Source organism: Coenobita brevimanus, chromosome 93 (assembly GCF_032717465.1).
Source record: "Coenobita brevimanus isolate Jiangsu-jjx chromosome 93, ASM3271746v2, whole genome shotgun sequence".
Taxonomy (NCBI): domain Eukaryota; kingdom Metazoa; phylum Arthropoda; class Malacostraca; order Decapoda; family Coenobitidae; genus Coenobita; species Coenobita brevimanus.
In genome coordinates this window covers 56,667,822-56,687,473 of record NC_137046.1, presented here as the reverse complement: position 1 = coordinate 56,687,473, position 19,652 = coordinate 56,667,822, and the positions used below count along the sequence as shown (strand labels likewise).

Below are 19,652 nucleotides of genomic sequence, written 5' to 3'. Positions count from 1 at the left end.
CCTTGTACAAGCGTTCCTGTTCATTTTCAGTATGTTAAGGTGCCGGGTGGTTGGCGGGGCATCAACTTATGGTGGCACTTTTGTGTACAAAAGCTGAAAGCGCGTGCCAAAGTTTTTCAACATGTGCAAAAATCTGTACATGAAAATCAGACTACATTAATACAGTAAGAAGTTTCCAGAGTATCAAGTGCACACTCAGAGATGCATAATATTGTGCAGAATAATTCATACGGTTCTTAAGATCTAGAGAGTTTCAAAGTGTGCGAATCGTGTACAGAGGACTGAACATGTATTAAGGCCTTGAACATGTACTGAAGCTTTGAACATGGGCTAAAGCTTTGAGTATGTCCCAGTGCTTGTATAATGTACTAATGCTGAGGCCGCTGCGGTGCCGGGGTCATGCTGGCACGAGAACTGGCATTACTCTGGCACTCGCCGGGTTAGGAAGCTTCATTCAACATCAGCTAAAGCTTTTCGCATGTTCAACAACTGAACATGTCACAAAGCTTGAAATAATGAAAATGTCCTGTATTCATTATCACTGATATGGCGGAAACCTCAAGCAGGTGCAAATGCTTAAAACTTGGTCAAAGAAGCATAATTTAACACAAAGAATGAAATATATATCACTTGGCTTAATTTAGTTTCGCATACCTTCAGTATTATCCACATCTATTACCAGTATTATTTTCCTAAAACCAAAATGCATCAGTTGCTTAATTTTCTGTGCATCTTTAGTCATTTGAAAGCCATGATTTGTGCCGTTTGCCCTGCTTCTGTCCATGTCGACCTGTTATAATGTACCCGTATGTTACTTCCAGGTATGTTTTTGTTTATATTACCAAGCCAAGGCGCTGACCTTTGTGTCACGTGAGAATTGTAAGTACCGAAGCCTCTGTTTTCATAGCAGACACTTTACTTAGTTGGCCAAATATTACTTTTAGAGCAGGGAAGATCACAGTTGATGCAGTCTCCTCCAAACCACATGGGCAAGGTATAAAGAAACCCCCAAGATTAGCTTTAAAATTATCCCTCTTTCAAGTCCCTGTTTTCCTCGTCCTCACAAACACCACACCTCTCCACAACCATAGTCTTTCACTTCCTGTTTAATTTTGATTTTCCAAGCTCTTTTGATACAGCACGTCTTAATCATGCCTTCCTTTCCCAGCCCTCCATTTCCGCAGAGAACTTAGAAAATTTTAATTAAGTTGCTCCTATCATGAACTTCCCTGTTTGACATCCTATTAACTTTCTGAATCCGACGACGTCTTTTTTGTTATGGTATTTTTGCTATTTACAGATGACTTTGCTCAGTTTAGGGGAGCCCCTGGTACTGAAGGGAATACCTGAGGCTGTATTTAACCTATTTAGTTCGAAAGGCAACTACATAAATAAAGGAAATAGTCGAAAATAAGAATATAATTTAAGTGACATCCTCGTGCTGATCGGGTCCCCACTAAAGCAACAGTACAATATAATCCATCTCAGCCTAACCATACTGCATTCCCCTACATAATCTCTTCACAACGAGGATGAGTAAAATTGCGTTTTGATATCATGTGTAAAACAAACATTGCATCGTTGTACTGAAGGGTTGAGAGAGACTATATCTAACCCCTTCACCACGAGATGCCCTTTTTAAGATAAATATAAATCTTCTGAAGGTTGCAAGCATAAAAAAGACGTCATTTAATTGAAGAACAAATACCAAGATACCTCTTCCTACCTTAGCTTTAGTTCCCTCACACAGCAGCATACCCTCCCTTTACCTCTCTGCATATGTCCCATTCTGCACAGTAAACAGACACTTTTGACTCAACATTCTTCCCATAAAAAACAGGGGTATGAATCTCTCCCAGCCATTGCCCTGACTTCCTTTTGTCCAGCAGTGAATGCCCCACTCCCTATTGCTTTCCCAGGTACCCCTCATATAAAAGGGATAGTTCTCTTCTTTTAAGTTTTTGCTATACCCACTTTTACACAGCAATATGGTAGGCTATTTTTTTCATTCCTGTCGCCTCTCTGACACTAAAACTAAGGTTGATACTTCCCACCTTGAGTCAGCAACCCTTATGTAGTATCATACCCCTTCCCCTGTCTTGGTTACTTTTACATAAGGTACCCCTGCACCCCCTTGCCCTTGCCCTCCTTTCTCAACCGCTGCCTTTGATTCAGTCTTGCCCCCTCTCTCACACAAATAATATCCCCCTGGTCATCCTGCTCCTTCCCTGCCTTTCCTTACCCCCAGCCATTACGTTTGATTCAATATAGTTCCCTTTCTCAGTATTACAAAATAGCCTAGTCTCTTCATACCTCTTGTTTCCCCAGTGCCATCCCTACCCACGTACCCAACCGTTGCCCCGTCGATATTTCCCTCTCCTCGACCCTGTCCCCCCGTCTCTCTGTCTACCTTCAGGATCCGCACCCAACCCCTGTCTGTCTCTCTCTGTCCTCACGGATCCTTCATTCCTTCCTCTTCATTCTGCGGTCTTGCTTCCCACTACTCACTTATCTCATCTATTTCTGCCACCCTATTTCAGCCAGGCTCCTACCCTCAACTCTTCCAATTCCTTATCCTTGCTCCTCTCCCTCGTCAACTTCTCCTCCTCACAACAACCCTAGTCATCCATTCCACCCCAGTCCATATCTTCTCCACTCCTTCCCATACCCTCTACCCTTTACACCCTCCCCCCTTTTTTTCTCCGTCTCTTTTTCTTCCACTCCTGTTTATATCCTCTATACTCCTACCTCTTTCTCTTCCAACCCTGATCCTCGTTCCTCCACCCACGACTCTCTCTCCTCCAATCCTACCCTTCTTTTGCCACCCACTTCCCACCTCTCCTGACCATACCCTTTTATTCCAACCCCTTACTTGCCCTCCCCTACACCCTTACCCCTCTCTTCTCCACCCTTTCCCTTGTCTTTTCCCTTTGCTACCATTCCACCATCCTTCGCCCATTCTCCTCCACCTTTTCCTCCTTTTCCTTCACTTCTGCTTTTCATTCCTCCACCACTACCCTCTCGCCTCCACCCTTGCCCCTACATAAGAAAGAGGTGCCTCAGTGCCCTTGTCCCCGTGCCATGAAGCCCCGCCCCGCCCCGCCCCACCCCACCACCCGGCCCCCCTGGGTGACTCCGCCAAACACACTAATTAAAAAAATCCTTAAAAACTCGACAGTTAGGAATGTTTGGGACGTCACCTGTGTGCCCGCTCGGCCAACAGGTAGCTGTATATAGGAAATTTTTTTGTCCAACTGTAGATGTATTGAGAGTCAGGAACAAATCTGTATATAACCTGTGCCTTGGAAAAAAAAAAACACTGCTACATGTATGTAACATAAGAAATAAAATAATATTGCGTTTATCAGTCTATCCTTAACATCCGAGCACGATCTATATTACTCAAAGATTAAAAATAAAAACACACTCAACATTCAGAAAAAGATATATATAACATTCATTCCAAGCATGGAAGAAACGTGTGAATGACGTAAAAATTTGCCTTGATCTTTTTTTGCCTACGAGGGCGAGAAGGCCCCAGTAAAGTAGTGGAATGGACTAGTGAGTGAGTCAGCTGCAGTCCACCCGCCTAATCCGACCTTTTTTTCATTCTTAGTCTCAAAGATCTTGTCCAGGTCCCTTGCCCTTCCATCCAAAAATCTACAACATTTAAACAACATAATGAAAAAAAATAACATCGTGGTCGGATTATTAAGGGTAGACTGTATAAAGTATGTGTGTTCCTTTCTGCTAAGCTTTAGTTAGCTGTGATTTGCAGTTTAGAAATGTTTACTTTATCTTTATTCCCAGAGAGGAAATGTTAGCGAACACGCAGCTTAGGGTCGGTTATGGAAATGTTTATTACAACACAGCATATCAATATAGTGTTTTATGTTTTATGAAGACTGATCTAGGGGTACAGTGTGAACAGTATTACGCAAAATGGTATTTACATCCTGCTCATAGCCTATTAAAATGTACTTGGTGACGGGAGGTGAGAGGCGTATGTGTGTGTACTGCTGTTGTCTTGGGGCGGGAAAGGCTAACACTAACAAGGGTCGCGCTACTAATCTGCCAATATCATCTTACAAGGGAGTCAGGGAAGAATATTCCACTGACGAAGGTTGCATTTTCTAAATCTTCATTATGTAAAGGGTATGTAATGATGTATTATCCATGTGTGTTAAACAAAACATGAACCATTTGCTGACATATTCTGCCCAAATCCAGTTACAGTTGTATGAAAAATGTCGTTTTAAAAATCTTCTTGTCATTCTAGCCGTGTTTATGTCACCATGACAGCGAGGCCTGGGCCTGAGTCAGCTCCCTGCCAAGCTACTGCGGTGAGCCACGAGAGGTGACTCGGGTAGTGAGGCCGGGAGCTGACGGTGTGAGGGGCACAAGACAACAGACAGTACAACACCACCATCAGGCACAAGTCACACAGAACTGAAAGACACAGAAACAGATAATCCTAGGAACATCATACTCAGCACATGATAAACAGCAGCGGCGTCTGTAGTGCTGCCTCAAAAGAATGCACTGTAATGATTAGCATGACTAGTAATACAAGAAATATTAAAACACAATGAGCTTATCTGAACAAGGCAATTTGCCCATAGATATAAAACTGAAACACTGGTGAAGGTCTCAGAATGTAGGACAACTTCCTGCATCGCTTTCGGTCACCTCATCAGACGTCCCTCCTTTGGTCCGCACGTGTTGGATCACACAATAACACACTTCAGTTATCAGACATCTCAACTCACTTTAGGCCACAACACGACACAGTTAACCACCATCTTAGGCAGCACAAACTCCCGTTCGCAAAAATATCTCAGTTATACCAACTGAAATTTGACCTCGAGCCCGTCAGAAGACAAACTACAGCTTGGTACTGTCACGAGCAAAAGTCCGCCGACAGTTCCCTGCTAGCATTGCCTTTCATATTCGTCATTCTTCCCCCAGAGTCAAAGAGTATCTGTCCTCCTCACACTCTTCATTCCTATGTTCCATTCTGCTGTCATATAATACCTTCCATTGCTACAGTAGACAAGGAAGTGTCAGTGAACTTTTGATCATGACAGGACAGTAAAAACACACTGGTCTGTCATATGACGGGTCTGAGATTGATCCCTGTGTGGTTCAACTGAGATTATACAATTACCACACATATAAGACACAAAAGGTTTAGTAAAGAATGCAGGTTTGCTCCTGAAAATATTTGGTAATGATAAAATAAAATGCTTCACTACAAAACAAGTAAAGGCTTGAGCTGTGTATGCCATGTTGGTCAGTGTTTTGTGTCCAGAGTTTTAGCCCCTCTTGTACACCAGTAACAAAGGTTTAGTGTCAACTCTTCGTATTATGCAGGTGAGCAATCGCTGTTTTTTAAAGCCTTATATACCTTCTGTAATTCTGTTAGATGAGTATTCATAACTGATACGTACATCTCTATCAAAACATTTTCTGTCGTAGTACTGTAGATCTGAAATTGTATGGAACTGATGAAGTACTTTTTGACTGGAATCTGACGTAGCGTGACGAGTGTACAACTGCCCCGGTAGCCTGGAAGGTGTGGCAGGTGTGACTCATGTGTTACAGCGCCACACTAATAGTCATTTCAGCTCGATGACGTATATTTTGCTTTATTCTCGTTACCCTCAGACGATTTTACTTAACTTGGGATGGACCTCTCGTACTAAGAGGCTACTGGAGGTTATATCTAAACCCTCCAGTTTGAAAAGTCTCCCAAGTTAAATAATATCGTCTGAAGGTAGCAATAATGGAATATAAAATACGTGATCGAAGAGAAGAGATTAAAACTGAGAGGGCGAAAGTGCGTGCAAACTCCCAGGTTCGGATGATAATTTTCTCAACTCTTATGAGCATTAGAAGCAATTAGCCTGCATGCCACGTTACAAAGCGCATTCACCAGTAACGATGGAAAGTCATATACAATTTCCTCTCATCGTGAGTTGATAAAATGGCTGTCAAAAACTGAGGGCTTGGTTGTCCCTTAGCGCTCTCAGTTTTAACAGCACGATCCTCAGGGGCGTTATGGTCTTGGTGGCAGATCTCTCTCCATGGTCAGACACAGTGATCAGCAACGATACCACATTTATGTGGTAAAAGCAGTCATCTGTTCTCGTTCTGCGTTAATTGTTTTCTGTACGGAAAAGCGTATGTCAAGGATTTGGTACCCCTTTGTTAAGTAAGTAGTTGACAGATAGTCGAGAAAATGACTACCCGTGTGTGTGAAGCTCATTTGTAAAAACAGTATGGGCAGATATTTATGCTGGTGACATGGTAACAGGATTCCCAAGTCTTGAACAATGTTTGAAAAGAAAAATAAAAGAAATGTCCACGTTGTGAAAAGGCTAAAAACATCATGTTGGGGAGCTGGTTATCTAAAAGAAATTCGCCAGCATGTAAATAACTGACTTATCCCCTTAGCTACGTAAGGATTTTCTTAGCTAATTAAAACAGCCAGTTATTAAAGAGAGTCAACTTGTACCCTCGCACTGAGAAGGCATGCGGAGACAGTATTCAACCCTTTAGCTTCCAACGGTGTATGGAATTTCTTTTTAATATGTTTTTCCTTCCTGAGTTAATCTTATGTTAAAAGTGAAATCATCAGTCAATAGTAAGAGTAAAACAAAAATTCGGTTTATTAGTGATGAAGGATTTAATATTTTCCAACACGGTCAAATGCACACGAATGTTTGCGTTCCTACTGTCATTCAGTGGCCCGGGATGGTGGTAGCCCCTTGACTACGAGACGTCCGTTCTGAGCTAAATAAAGGTTTCAGGCGGTGTAGCAAGAATAAAATACCGAATTTGGCTCTGTAGAGATCGAGTTGCTCTTTAGCCTTCCCAGTCCTCAGCGATAGTGGTCCAGCTAGAAATGAATACAATCGCCTGGCAGGAGTAAAAAATAATAGTCATGAAAAAGGCGAGTAATGTCATCCCACTACATTCCATGCGATATAGTAGGCTCTTCGGTATCGTAATTTCCGTAAATGTCAGTTCCAACTGATGACTCTGTCACCTGCTGAACTACATGGAAATCCCTTCCGTGCTGAATATACTGTAGTGCTCTAGTGGCAACAAGAATAATCAAATTAAACAAAAATCACCACGCTTTTGACATTAAGGAAGGGCGTTTCTATAACCCTTTTGCTAGAAAAAAAAAAAAAAAAAGTCCCTCTGTGAAGTTCCACAAAAGCATCTGTTTCAAGAAATAAATAAAAGAAAAAAATAATGACGGTGAAGGGGACTCTGCGGACAAATTTCGCACACTGAACACAATGGTATACCTAATGATAATTATAACTTGAGACCTCCCCAATCACGCCAGCCACAACCCGATACATATCTAGCGCGGCTCGGAGTATAAACCTTGACCTTGGCCTACTTTCACCAATTTCGAACTCACCTGTAAAATCTTGTGATGATATCTTGAGCGGTTAGGAAGTTATTGTGCTAACAGACACGCAGACCTTGACCTACTTTCACCAATTTCGAACTCGTGATAGATTTTTTTTCCATACTACACACCCGAAAAAATTTGTGATGATATCTTGAGCGGTTGAGAAGTTATCGTGCTGACACACAGATCTACTCACACACACAGACAGACAAGTTGAAAGCAATACCAGCTTCGCCTCCGCGTCTGGTAATAAACATCGCTACACTGAGAGGGTTAATGGAGAATGTTTCTGTATTCTTCATGTTATAGGAAGAATCTCCACTAAACTGAATATAACCGTTCAGTGATAACAAGAATTAATAAAATAAACACATCGTACTGAAAAGCAACATTAAGCAGGGAAGGAGCATACGTGCAATAAAGAAGAGTAATGCAAGATGTCACACGAGATGAATTTCGTTCAGAATGCAAGACGTGCCAAATTCAGTGTTCAACGAATACCCATTAACATATCACCATTACTACCATTATTATCCCACCCTTAAATCCCACTGTACATATAAAGCGAGGCAAAGTGCAGATACAAAGGGAAAGAAGAAATAAATAAGAAAGAGCATAACAGTAAAAGCATCACATTTTATTCCTTGTGCTAAACAATTATTCATACTTCGCTCAAGCCCTCGGAATCCTGGCACTACCTCACAAGCAGAACCATATAGGCAATTTTTTTTTTTTTTTTGACACGCTTATACAGCCAGTAAAAAAAAAAAAATCTTTACTGTCATCTTTGCTGTAGTGTACATTCCGAAACACAGGACGAAGACTGTGAAATGCTTTGGCATGACATACCTTAGTTCTTCCAGTACGATGACGCCTGAATTATTGTCCACTTGCTACCACCAGGCGACTTCATTTTTCTTAAGAAGTGTCTCTGGGGGCGAGGGGACCACTGGGTAATATTCTAACCCATTCATTACGATGGGGCTATTAAGCTAAGTAAAATAATTTGAGTGTAGCGGAACTGAAATATATAAAAGGAATCATAACTGTCAAAGAGTCAATCATTTTAACACGAGGAGGTTTTCCTAGGCTAAACAAAACCGTTTCGAGGTAGTAAAGACATGAAGTAAAAGTAAAGGAAGGTTAAGAGATTGTTTTAACTTCTTTCAGTAAAGCGGCCATTCGAAAGCCTGGTAAAATAGTCAGGAATCTGTAAGAATAAGGAAAAAAGTCATCGCGGTGAAAGGCTTACTTGCCACATATTAATTTTCTGTCACCTATTAACTCTTTAAATACGACGACTTCGTTATCTGATTCTTGCTTGCATCTATATAAATTTATTCAACCTTAAGGAGTTAATGACAGGCATGTATAGCCCTTCAAGTTTGAAATGCTGACTATAATCGTCTAACGGTGGCAAATATGTAGTAATGAGGTATTATCGTGGCGATGAGATTAGAAATTACATGAGGTTAGTGTAAGATTAGTAAATGAACCAGAATTTTTAGCTACCTATTATAATCAACATATCGAATCATGGAGAAATGTCCTCGACTGTGGGCTACATGCTCAGCCGTATTCACGTGTGTTCAGGAGGTTCCCTAGCACTTGTAATTCTTACTGATCTGTTTTGCGTCTTTAATATTATAGTGATTTATTTTTACATCTTCTTACTTTTGTCAAAGTTTGCATAACTAACAAACAAGATAATAGGAGGGTGACATACGCAGACGGTTGTAGCAAGAGGTCTCGTAGTAGTCCATTTCAAGAGATATCGATAATGATAGATGGCGATTGTCAGACCGCCGTATTCTCGTCAGCTAAAATCTTTCATTCCGTGGGCGTCTTTGTTATTTTAATATTGCAATTTTCCAGTCAGTTCTTCCGGGTTCAGAGAGTGCTTTCGAACTGGAGAGGATAAATATAGCCGTTTATTACTCCTTCGTTCGTATGGAGTTTTCCCAAGATGAATAAGATCGCCCAGAGAGAACAAGAAATGTTTAAAATGATGCCACCGGTATGATAAGATTAAAAACTTATGTAGCATCTTATCCCAATCGACTTATTTTACATTTTACAGATTCCTACTGTATCGAATATTATACTTAGATTTTTGTATCGACATAAATTGCGTATGTAGCCTACAAGAATGCAAACCGAGCTGGATGCAGAGATTAGCTGATTAGGAGGAGGTATTTGGGTGCCTCCTTAGCCGACGATCCCAGAGACAGTAGTGGCTAGGTAGAAGAGAAGAAGAAGAGAAAGAGAGAGAGAGAGAGAGAGAGAGAGAGAGAGAGAGAGAGAGAGAGAGAGAGAGAGAGAGAATCAAGAAGACACAAAGGAGAGGGAGAGAAGAAAAGTGTATGGGAGTGCAGAAAGTAATAATCACCAGATAACATATATTCCCATGAGCTTGCGAGCCTACCAAACAACTCTTCCTAGACTGTATATTTCTGCGTGTGGAATGTTGATAATCTTAGTATGTTCTCTATGCTGTCAAATTCGTTGCTAAAATTTACAGATAACTTACTAGACGACGTGAAGGCGTGATAAGCACAATAAATCGCTAAGGAAAAGGATCTAAGGAAGCTTGTAAATCCAGGGTACAGTCTTTGATATATGGCGAAAATTAATTACGTCTTGCTTTATCATAGATTTTTGTTCTCTCTCTCTCTCTCTCTCTCTCTCTCTCTCTCTCTCTCTCTCTCTCTCTTTCTCTCCTAGTGCATAACAAAGTGGCGTTCATGGCTTAAACTTAATTCAGAGTATTTTCGACTGAGCTGAAGAGGCTGTGTATTCCGATTTCAGATTTTTATTTCCTTTCCTGAGATGACTGATATTTTTTTAAAGACTTAATTTTTGCAAAACTAATACTATGCCCTCGAAATGCCGGCTTAACACACAAAAAGAATGCGTATAAAAAGAAAGTCTTGCTTCAGTTTTGCATTTTCAAACGCTGTCATCCATTTAGGCACTAGTCTGTCTCTAGCACACTGCAAACTATGACTGTATAAATGGAAGAATACCTACATACTAAAGCTATTTGTACTGTAAGAATTTAACACCCTCAAAATAAGGACAGTTTCAGTACATGGCTATTAACTGTTACAATATTTTTTCATTTGAAGAATTCGAGGCGCAGTGGAATCACAACACGCTACTTGTATAATTCGAAATCCACATCACAATGAACCTAGATGTTGTATCGCGTAGCATGAAAAAAAAAACAGAAACCAGAACTATCAACAGCATTTCATTGTTTGGCCATGCTGCTGATAGTTCTCCCACTTGTGTCTGAGTCTATCTAACCCCATCTTTAGGCGGGAAAAGAGGATCAGAAATGGTGATGATGATGGTGAATAATCGGAAGCTTATGCTGAATCACTTATGTCCCCAAATGAGGGTCCATGGAGAGTAGGCTGTCGTATTCTCGTTGGGTAAAGAGGCTTCCTAGCTATTTATACTTCATCATCCGAAGCGATTTATGTTGCATATTACACCTGTTTTATGTCGATTGCAATCATAACATATTGAGGTAGTAACGCGCCATTTGCAGGAATATATTGGTAAGGAAGAGGTCCAAACGAGCCTCCAGAGCCATGAGAATACGAATCTGTAAATCTATTATACACTCCCATCTCATCCTCGGTGGTAAAACAAACCTCCGTACACCAGCGAATTTTTCCCCCATGAAACTTTAAGGAGATCGGTCGAATTTACACGCCACTTTCCCGCAGTCGAATTCACTTCCATCATACTTAATGACAGAAAAAATTGGAAGTAGGCAGACCAGAACACAAAGTCTTCAGGTAGTCAGCGGGACAATAACTTCTAATTTACGACACACCATCTCCATTCCGGACGGCCCGTTTGTCCGGATTTATAGCCGCGGTCAACCGAGGAGGCGAATTCGGATGAGATAATTAGAGAAATCAGTATCACGTAGTGTTTGTTTACTGGGGAGTTACGACCTGCCATCAAGACCTAATGGACGCTAATGGGGGTGATATTCGTCGTGGAAAAAGAAAGCGTATTTAATCAATTGTATCCGTGTCAGAGGGGGAGGGTGCGGAGGAGAGCAGAAGAGAGGCAGGGAAAAAGAAGGAAAAGAAAAGGGGGTAACGCTGTCTGATGGAGCTACATGACAGTATTATAAAAACAAAAAGGGTTGAGCATAAGAGAGGCAGAGGAAGGTGAAGAAGATGGGAAGAAAAAGGGAGTAAAGCAGTTTGTTGAGGTCACACAACACTAGTATAAAGAGGAGCTAAATTGCCAATGTATAAGTTAGCCCTAAAAATCCCACACACACTTTAATGGAACAACTGCAATTTTTAGATGTCATCAGCCTGCATCTCACAAGACAGAGTGTAATCAGCAACTAATCAGCGAGGTTGGACACATTATCTTTGGCCATGATAGAGAGAGCTGAGACGCGTTCTATCATCACCTCGTACTTCAAATTATCGTCAAAAAGGGGGTTTATAGGGTTTATCCACACCTTAGCGTCCCCAGTTTTAGTCATAAGTCATTTACAGAACAAGAAGTAGTGATGGTAGTGATGAAATAGTACTGTACCACCCACCCACCCACACACACACACACACACACACACACACACACACACACACACACACACACACACACACATGCATAATTATTTGTCTCTCTCTCCTTGTACCGCCTCTCCTCTGCCCACCTCGACCTCCCAGACGGAATTTAGAGATTAAGGGCTAAAACAAAATCTATTTCTATCTCTATATGACCTGTTGTATTTATCTGTCTTCCGCCTTCGTGGGAATATTGCTTGAGTGTTTTCATATTGGTAGTTAACCTCTTTATTACGAGGGTAGAAGTGAATAATATAAAAAATTTCATGTAGGGAGGAGTGGGTGGAAATTGTCTTGAACTAATAATGCACTACGAGGGGATTTCTCTCTTAGGCTGAGAGATAGTTAGATAGATAGATAGATAGATAGATAGATAGAGAGAGAGAGAGAGAGAGAGAGAGAGAGAGAGAGAGAGAGAGAGAGAGAAAGGTATAATCATAATGAAGGGGTTAAAAACATCATGACTTGCTGCTATTAAAAAAAAACAAATGATGTAACAGTCAAGCAATGTCCCCACTCTTGGCTGGTACCCCGTCCAAGTGAATGGTTGTATCTCCATAGGTTATATCCATTAGACTGAAGATTTGCTGCATGTGTATATACTCCTCTGTGATATGCCGGGACTGTGATCGCTCCCTTTGTTATATCTGCCCAGTATATTCTTATTTCTCATGTGCATTGTAAAGTAGAGAGAGAGGGAGAGCATTGCCATGGTAATATTAAGATGACCATTATAATTTATTTAATTTTATTATTATTTATTATTGTTATTATTATTATTATTATTATTATTATTATTATTATTATCATTATTCATATTATTAAAATTATTATAATCAGCAGTATTATCATGAATATTTTTGTTGATATTATTTATACTGTTATTATCATTATTATTGTTATTATTATTATTATTATTATTATTATTATTATTATTATTACTATTAATTTCATTATTATTATTATTATTATTATTATTATTATTATTAATATTATTACTGTTATTAGTAATACCAATTATTATCCTTATTTAGTAAGATAATATTTACCCTGAAACAGTCATGTGCAGCAAGCTGTTCCTGTTACTGCTAATTTTGCTTTTCGCCTTGTATTTCACTCCTGGCAAACTCTGTCTCTCTCTCCATTACCTTTTCCCCCAAATCTAGCAAATTTGGTTTATATTTGATAGTTTTAATTATTAATCATTACCTTACTTTTTCAGATAAACCCCCATAATATTCCCCAGTAATAATCTTATGCTCTTTCAGGATTATTGTAAGAATGTTAAAAGTAAGATTAAATAACTTTTCTAAATTTAATTCCCTATCCAGCTTCAGAAACCATATTCTTGTGGTCCACGGAGGCTACCAAGCACCTTTTATTTATTGATTTATTTTTTTCAGCACACAGCAGTCGTTAATATTATCTTTGTGTTCCATAAACATGCCTATATATATAAGTAAGATATAAAATTACAAGCTCGGTAATTCTGATGCTTTCACTGCTAAATGTATTAATAAAATCTAAATAAAATTGTGTTTGAGTAGTAAGGATAGAGTAACATATGACGTTACTGTAGTGAAGGTTTGATAGACTTATTTTTTTACCTCTTCATTTCAAATTGATGATTAAAATGAGTACTCTGGTGCCAGTAAAAATAAATAAGCAAATAAATATATAAACAAATAGCAATAAGAAGTAAACGTATATAAGAAAATTGTCTTACTGAATTACTGTAACTTTCACAAGGAGTACATTCTTTTATGAATGACGTAGCTAATAATATGCAAAAAAAATAGTAGTAGTAGTAATAATAATAATAATAATAATAATAATAATAATAATAATAATAATAATAATAATAAATCTCTAGAGTAAAAGATGCATGTGAGCCTCCCAAGCCCACGAGAATACAGACATAATTCCCAGAGCCCGTATTCTTGTCGCGAGAGGAAGCTTCCTAACGCCACCCCTTAAGCGATTTATTTTGCTCATTATACCTTTCTGCCTTCCTCTGTATTACATGCAAATCCATCTAGTATCGTCATACTCTGCATGAATAACGTACATAAGGATATTAACCAGACGTATCCAAAAATAAATCGCTGAGGAAGAGGTGTTGCGGAGCCTCCTTAAGTGTATAGAGTAAGGCTACACGAGGGTCACTCCTGCTCTTATCCATGACAGTTTTGATTCAGAACAATTTATTTTCAGATTTATGTGTAAGTTTTTCGGTAATGTGGGATTTTTTTGGCACAAAAATTTAGGATAATGCAGAGAAAAGGCTATAAATTCTTTTCTAGATTTATAATATATGTTCTGTTTTTGTGAGGTAAGTTAATACTCAGTTATTACTAATTTTAACAATTCTTTAACCTGTCACTTTTTAATCAGACACTCAAAAGTTTCTGTTATTCAGTTATGCATTCTTTTTCTTTAAGATTACTTTGATTTGTTGTTTCGTTCTTCATAATCACATAATTATTGAAACTGTCTTTGTCGCAGATCAGTGACTAGTGTTTGTGTTTTTTTGTTTTTTTTTTATTTCATTCTTCTATTGATACTTTCACTTCTATAGTATATGTTGCCCTTTAAAGCCTTGTCAGCTCCATAAATATACAGAATTGCCCAGAATTATACTTAAGACATATACAGTAGACCACATATGGTATATAAATTTGCTTTTTCTTTTTTGTGTATTCAAAAATTTGTGAAAAATTGTTGGTACAGTTTTCTTCAAGTAGGGTACATTAAATGCTTCTCTTAGAGCAACATTCAAGATTAATCTTTTATATGTTTATTGTCTCTTTGTAACTGGGGCCACTTGTTACATTTTAACTAGCGGGGATTCCTCACAGTTGCCTGGAATTAATTAGGGTTAGTCAGATTAAAACACCTAAGCAACGTGGAAAAAGGGTAAGGTTAGTAATGGAGTTTTTTTTTTTTAATTTACATATGAATTTGTAGTCATAATCTTTACCTGACCATGAATTGCGCGTGTGGGGGGAAATCGGGATACGAGGCTCGATATCTGATGCAGCTGATTCTGTAAAAATTTATTCGAGGATAATTGGCATCTCTTTGCGTTTTGCCATTTTTATGAGGCTAAAAATCAGAGAAAAAACCATGTAGAGCAAGAAGGTGATCTGAGGTTAATGACAAGTCACATATCTAGAAAAATGGTAAAGTGATTAGCGGCATTTCAGGGGTCAACCTTCAATTTCCACACCCGGCACATGTTTGGCGCTTGGTTATAGGATGAGTTAAGGGAAGTCAGAGGTCTTAATAATCACGAGAGTACGTTTAGCTTTGCCTTCATGGTGTAGAATTATATGTAAATGATTCGCGCTGATTATCAAGTTAGGTGGAAATTAACCCTGTAAAGTTATCAGGCCGGAGTGACCCCCTCATACAGGTGATTACACAGGTGCTGGAGCGGAAGGTAACCAAGACTCAGCCTGTAATTGTGTGGTTAGTATATGCAGTATACGATGACGTCATTAAGAGTGCTAGTTAATGCGTTTGTAAGAGTGGTTAATTTAGGCTATTACTCAGGAAGTATGGCTCCGGTAGTAACTCTTTTTAGGAATGACCCTAATATAGGTATCATGCAAGGGGTATGACTCACAGTATATAATTGCGTCCGTGGCAGTGACCCTCACATATAGGTAGCTTGCAGTTGGTATTAATCACAGTATATGATTGCGATTGTAGCAATGACCCTTCTTACATAGGCATCATGCAAGTGGTGTGACTCACAGTAATTGTGTTTGTAGGAGTGACCCTCATATAGATAATTACGCAGGTGGTATAGCTCCAGGTAGCCAAGACTCTTCCAGTAACCTTGTTTGTTTTTGTCACGGGTTCAGGACCGGCGCCCAGGAGACAACAGCAACAATCAGCAGCATCCCAGCGAGGACTTTCAGGCCGCGACAAATGCAACGGGGACGGGGGGAGGAACGACGGCCAGGTATCGCGAGGCCCCACCCCGCGGGCACAGTCGCCGACCACGGTGGTTCGAGTGGCGGATATCAAACGTAGCCCTAGTCCACGAGCACCATGCCCCTCGCCTGACTAATGCCTCCACTCTCTCTTTATTATTTTTTTTTCTTCGTCCCAAGGGATGTGTTTTTGTACCATACTGTAATATTTTTTTAAAAGAGGTGAATTTATGAAATCTATTAGTAGTGTTTCCTTGTAATACGATTAATGGTGATGGATGAGTCATGATCATATTAACAATATAATTAAACTGTATAACAAAAACCTGTCGAAGCACAATCATGAGTCATTTTCTGGAAATCTGTCTTGAATTCCTCTTTATGTTACGTAACAGAGCTACCTGTACTAGCAACCAATCAGCCCTTCAGATCCCTCAACCTTCGTTAGGAACCAGGTGACAGGTTCGCCGCCTCAGGTGGCGGACGGTCAACCAAAGGAGAGAATTCACAGGTGGAGCAAAAAAATCAAAACTTCAAAGTGGGGAGCCCTCCACTGCACTGTGTGTAGTGTGTTTATCTACACTTTCTGAAGTGGGTTCCACTTCATCACGTGGAGTGCTCTCCACTACACTGTGTGGAGGACTTTTCACCTCGAGGCCAGGCTTGCCGCATGCTACACTGTGGAGAGCCTTCCATCACATTGTTCTCATATTCTTGACAAGATTTGTGGCGGTGTGAGTTCCACTGCTCAGAGTGGAGACCCAACACAAGTCTGCATGGCCCTTCAACCAACTCACTTGCATAGCTGGACACTGCAGTAACATGTTAACATATTTTATAACACCGGAAATGCTTTACATCATCATAAGCGTCCTCTCACGTCCATTAAACTAGCACTAAATCTGGCAACACAAACGACTTGGAATGATGCGCCTGGAGCAGTGTGTGTGTGTGTGTGTGTGTGTGTGTGTGTGTGTGTGTGTGTGTGTGTGTGTGTGTGTGTGTGTATGTGTGTGACATGTATAAGAGAATATAAAGAACTGCGACTCATTTTACCACCACTATCAGAATCCTCTTTTTTTTTTTTCCTTGCTGTCAGAAAGATGCATCAGAAAAAAATAGATGATTACGTTGCTGGTGGACACACTCAACATAAAATGGCATTAGTACTTCAACTCAAGTGTTTGTACGACTATGAACTGTAAATCCCCATGCTGGGAATCAGTGTGTTCAGCCAAATTAAATCCCCAAAAGAATCCGAAAGTCGATTTACCGTCAAAAATGAGTATAGTAAACCTGGAGTTCGGACAATTACCGCAGTGTCAAAAAAAAAAAAAAAAAATGCAGAGAGAGATGGTTGAAGGCCCACATTCCCAGGCCAATTCTGACTGATTTTTAGACCGAGAATTTTTATAAATATAATTTTAAGGTCTATCTCAATTTTCCCAGCTTTTATTCGGCTTTGTGCTTCGTCGTTCACATCAAGATGGAGGCAAGTCGCGCATTCCAAACTCCCCCCAACCTCCCCCCAAGTCACACTCTCCCGTGCATCCCCGTGAGTGTTGAAGTGTGTATGTGTGTCTGTGTGTGAAGTGTGGCTTATTTGTGTGGCGTTTTGGGCCATACACCTCACTCTCACCTTATCTCTCCCCCTCCCTCCCCTTCCCCTTTCCCGCCCTCCCCTTCTAGATATCCACCACCCCACAATATTCTCGGTCTCATAGTCACTCGGAATTGCAGTTGTCCAGCCAAATGTTCTACCTCCTTTTGTGATTTTTCCACTGTACTCTGATTATGATTTCAGTAACCCGTGGCTTCATGACCCCAGCCCCTGTGCACCTGTCTTTGTGTGCGTCAAGGTTTATGTGTTTTTTGTGTGTATGTTTTATTACGTGTGTACATATACTTGCGGAGGCGTGCTTTTATCATGTGCGTCCGCCGCTTTAACTAAGGTTTAATTTTTTGAGTGATATTGCCTGTGTGTATGTAGGTGTGAGCATTTTAGTGAAATTACTGTCTCTGGAACTGGTCCTGTGTGTGTGTGTGTGTGTGTGTGTGTGTGTGTGTGTGTGTGTGTGTGTGTGTGTGTGTGTGTGTGTGTGTGTGTGTGTGTGTGTGTGTGTGTGGTTATGAACGTGAATGTGGAAGTACTGTATGTATTTGTGACTGTCAACATGCATGCCCATGATCCCCTGTGAAGCTGCATGGATATTACGTTATATCTTAAGTGGTAAGCATAAGTGATGTTTTTCATGGTATACGATTAGACTTTAGTTAATTCCTTAGAGAGTGTGCAGAAAAGACTGACATTTATAATTTACAGCATTTGAAATATTTGCTATGAAGAACGTTTAATTTACTCTATGGAATGGCGGGGAGTCGAGGAAAGTAAAACAGAAACATTTACATTAATAGAGTTTTGAGATTCTGTAGGTAAGATACAATGAACCCTTATGATTTCACAGTACATAGCTTTCAGCACGGAAATAGGAAAGAATAGGACTGGATACAGAATTCTGGATTAGGTATGAATCAGGTTGTTTGTCGAGGTAGGTAGTGCTAGTTCTGTACGAGTTTACGAGCGTCAAACATAAGTTAGCATGTGTGGAAAGGGTTTGGTCGAGAGGTATAAGAATCGTCCAAGTCACTAGAGCACTCAGGACACATAATATTATGTCGTGATAATCATTAGTTCCTTCACTTTTTTCAGGTTACAATACGCGTTTCCTATGTTTCGTCCAGTAAATGCCTAAGCTACGTTTTCTACACTGCATGCTGTGCCTTTTTTTTTTTTTTTTTTCTGTCAGTTCAGCTTGAGGATTTTGTTGATGAGTTGAGTTGGATCCTTCTTCTTTGGTATCCTTATGTTATTCTTATAGTGTAGGTATTAGTTTAGAGAGGCGATGCTTTGTGTCTGTTGCTTATATCACCTGTTTTATGTTCTAATGAAACTGTAAAGACATTTGTTTGTGGGTGTGCACATGAATAGGCTAGTAAGTATAGGCATCAGTGTGCACGTGTATATACGTATGATGTTTATGTGAGTTAACATGACAGTGTTCTGTGTTGTATCACTGCATGTATTTATATTTAGGCTCACAGATACGTGCAAATACGTGAAAGTGATTTTGTTTGGTGGATGCCAGTGAATGTTTTAATGAGTGTGTGTCTGTGTGTGTGTGTGTGTGTGTGTGTGTGTGTGTGTGTGTGTGTGTGTGTGTGTGTGTGTGTGTGTGTGTGTGTGTGTGTATTTGTGTGTGTGTGAGGGCTGGGGTGTGGCGGGTGGAGTGGGTGAAGCACAATCAGAGGGTAACACGAGACCAGCCGTCTTGGCCTCAGCGCCAAGACCAGAGTTGGGTTGTCCTCTCAAGTACATGAACTTAATGACTACAGGGTAATAACGTTACTTTCCAGTCGTTTGTTGCACGCTAAGAAATGACTTTGCAAAATATCCCCCAATCATACTTGTGTGAATCACTTGATATATATAGAGAGAAAAATGTATGCTTGCGTACCGATGGAGATTGTTTGTAGGATATTGTCTCCTGAACTGAGCATTTAAAACACAAAGGAAGTAGAAACTCTGGTTATTGTGATTTCCTTCCGTGCTGGGCCTTGCTGGCGTGTGGCGGACGTGTTTACCGCCGCCTTTGGGCCGAGATCCGCAAAATA

The 19,652-nt window shown here is 40.1% G+C and overlaps 1 protein-coding gene across 1 annotated transcript in view; it reads left to right on the top strand.

The window, feature by feature from the left end:
- Sp1 (transcription factor Sp8) overlaps nt 1-16,966 on the top strand; it is a 156,298-nt gene extending 139,332 nt beyond the window's left edge. The window contains exon 4 of the mRNA XM_080282487.1: nt 15,909-16,966. Coding sequence (XP_080138613.1) covers nt 15,909-16,117 — 209 coding nt within the window. The 3' untranslated portion in view covers nt 16,118-16,966. The remainder of the gene's footprint in view (nt 1-15,908) is intronic.
- Nucleotides 16,967-19,652: the final 2,686 nt, after the last annotated feature.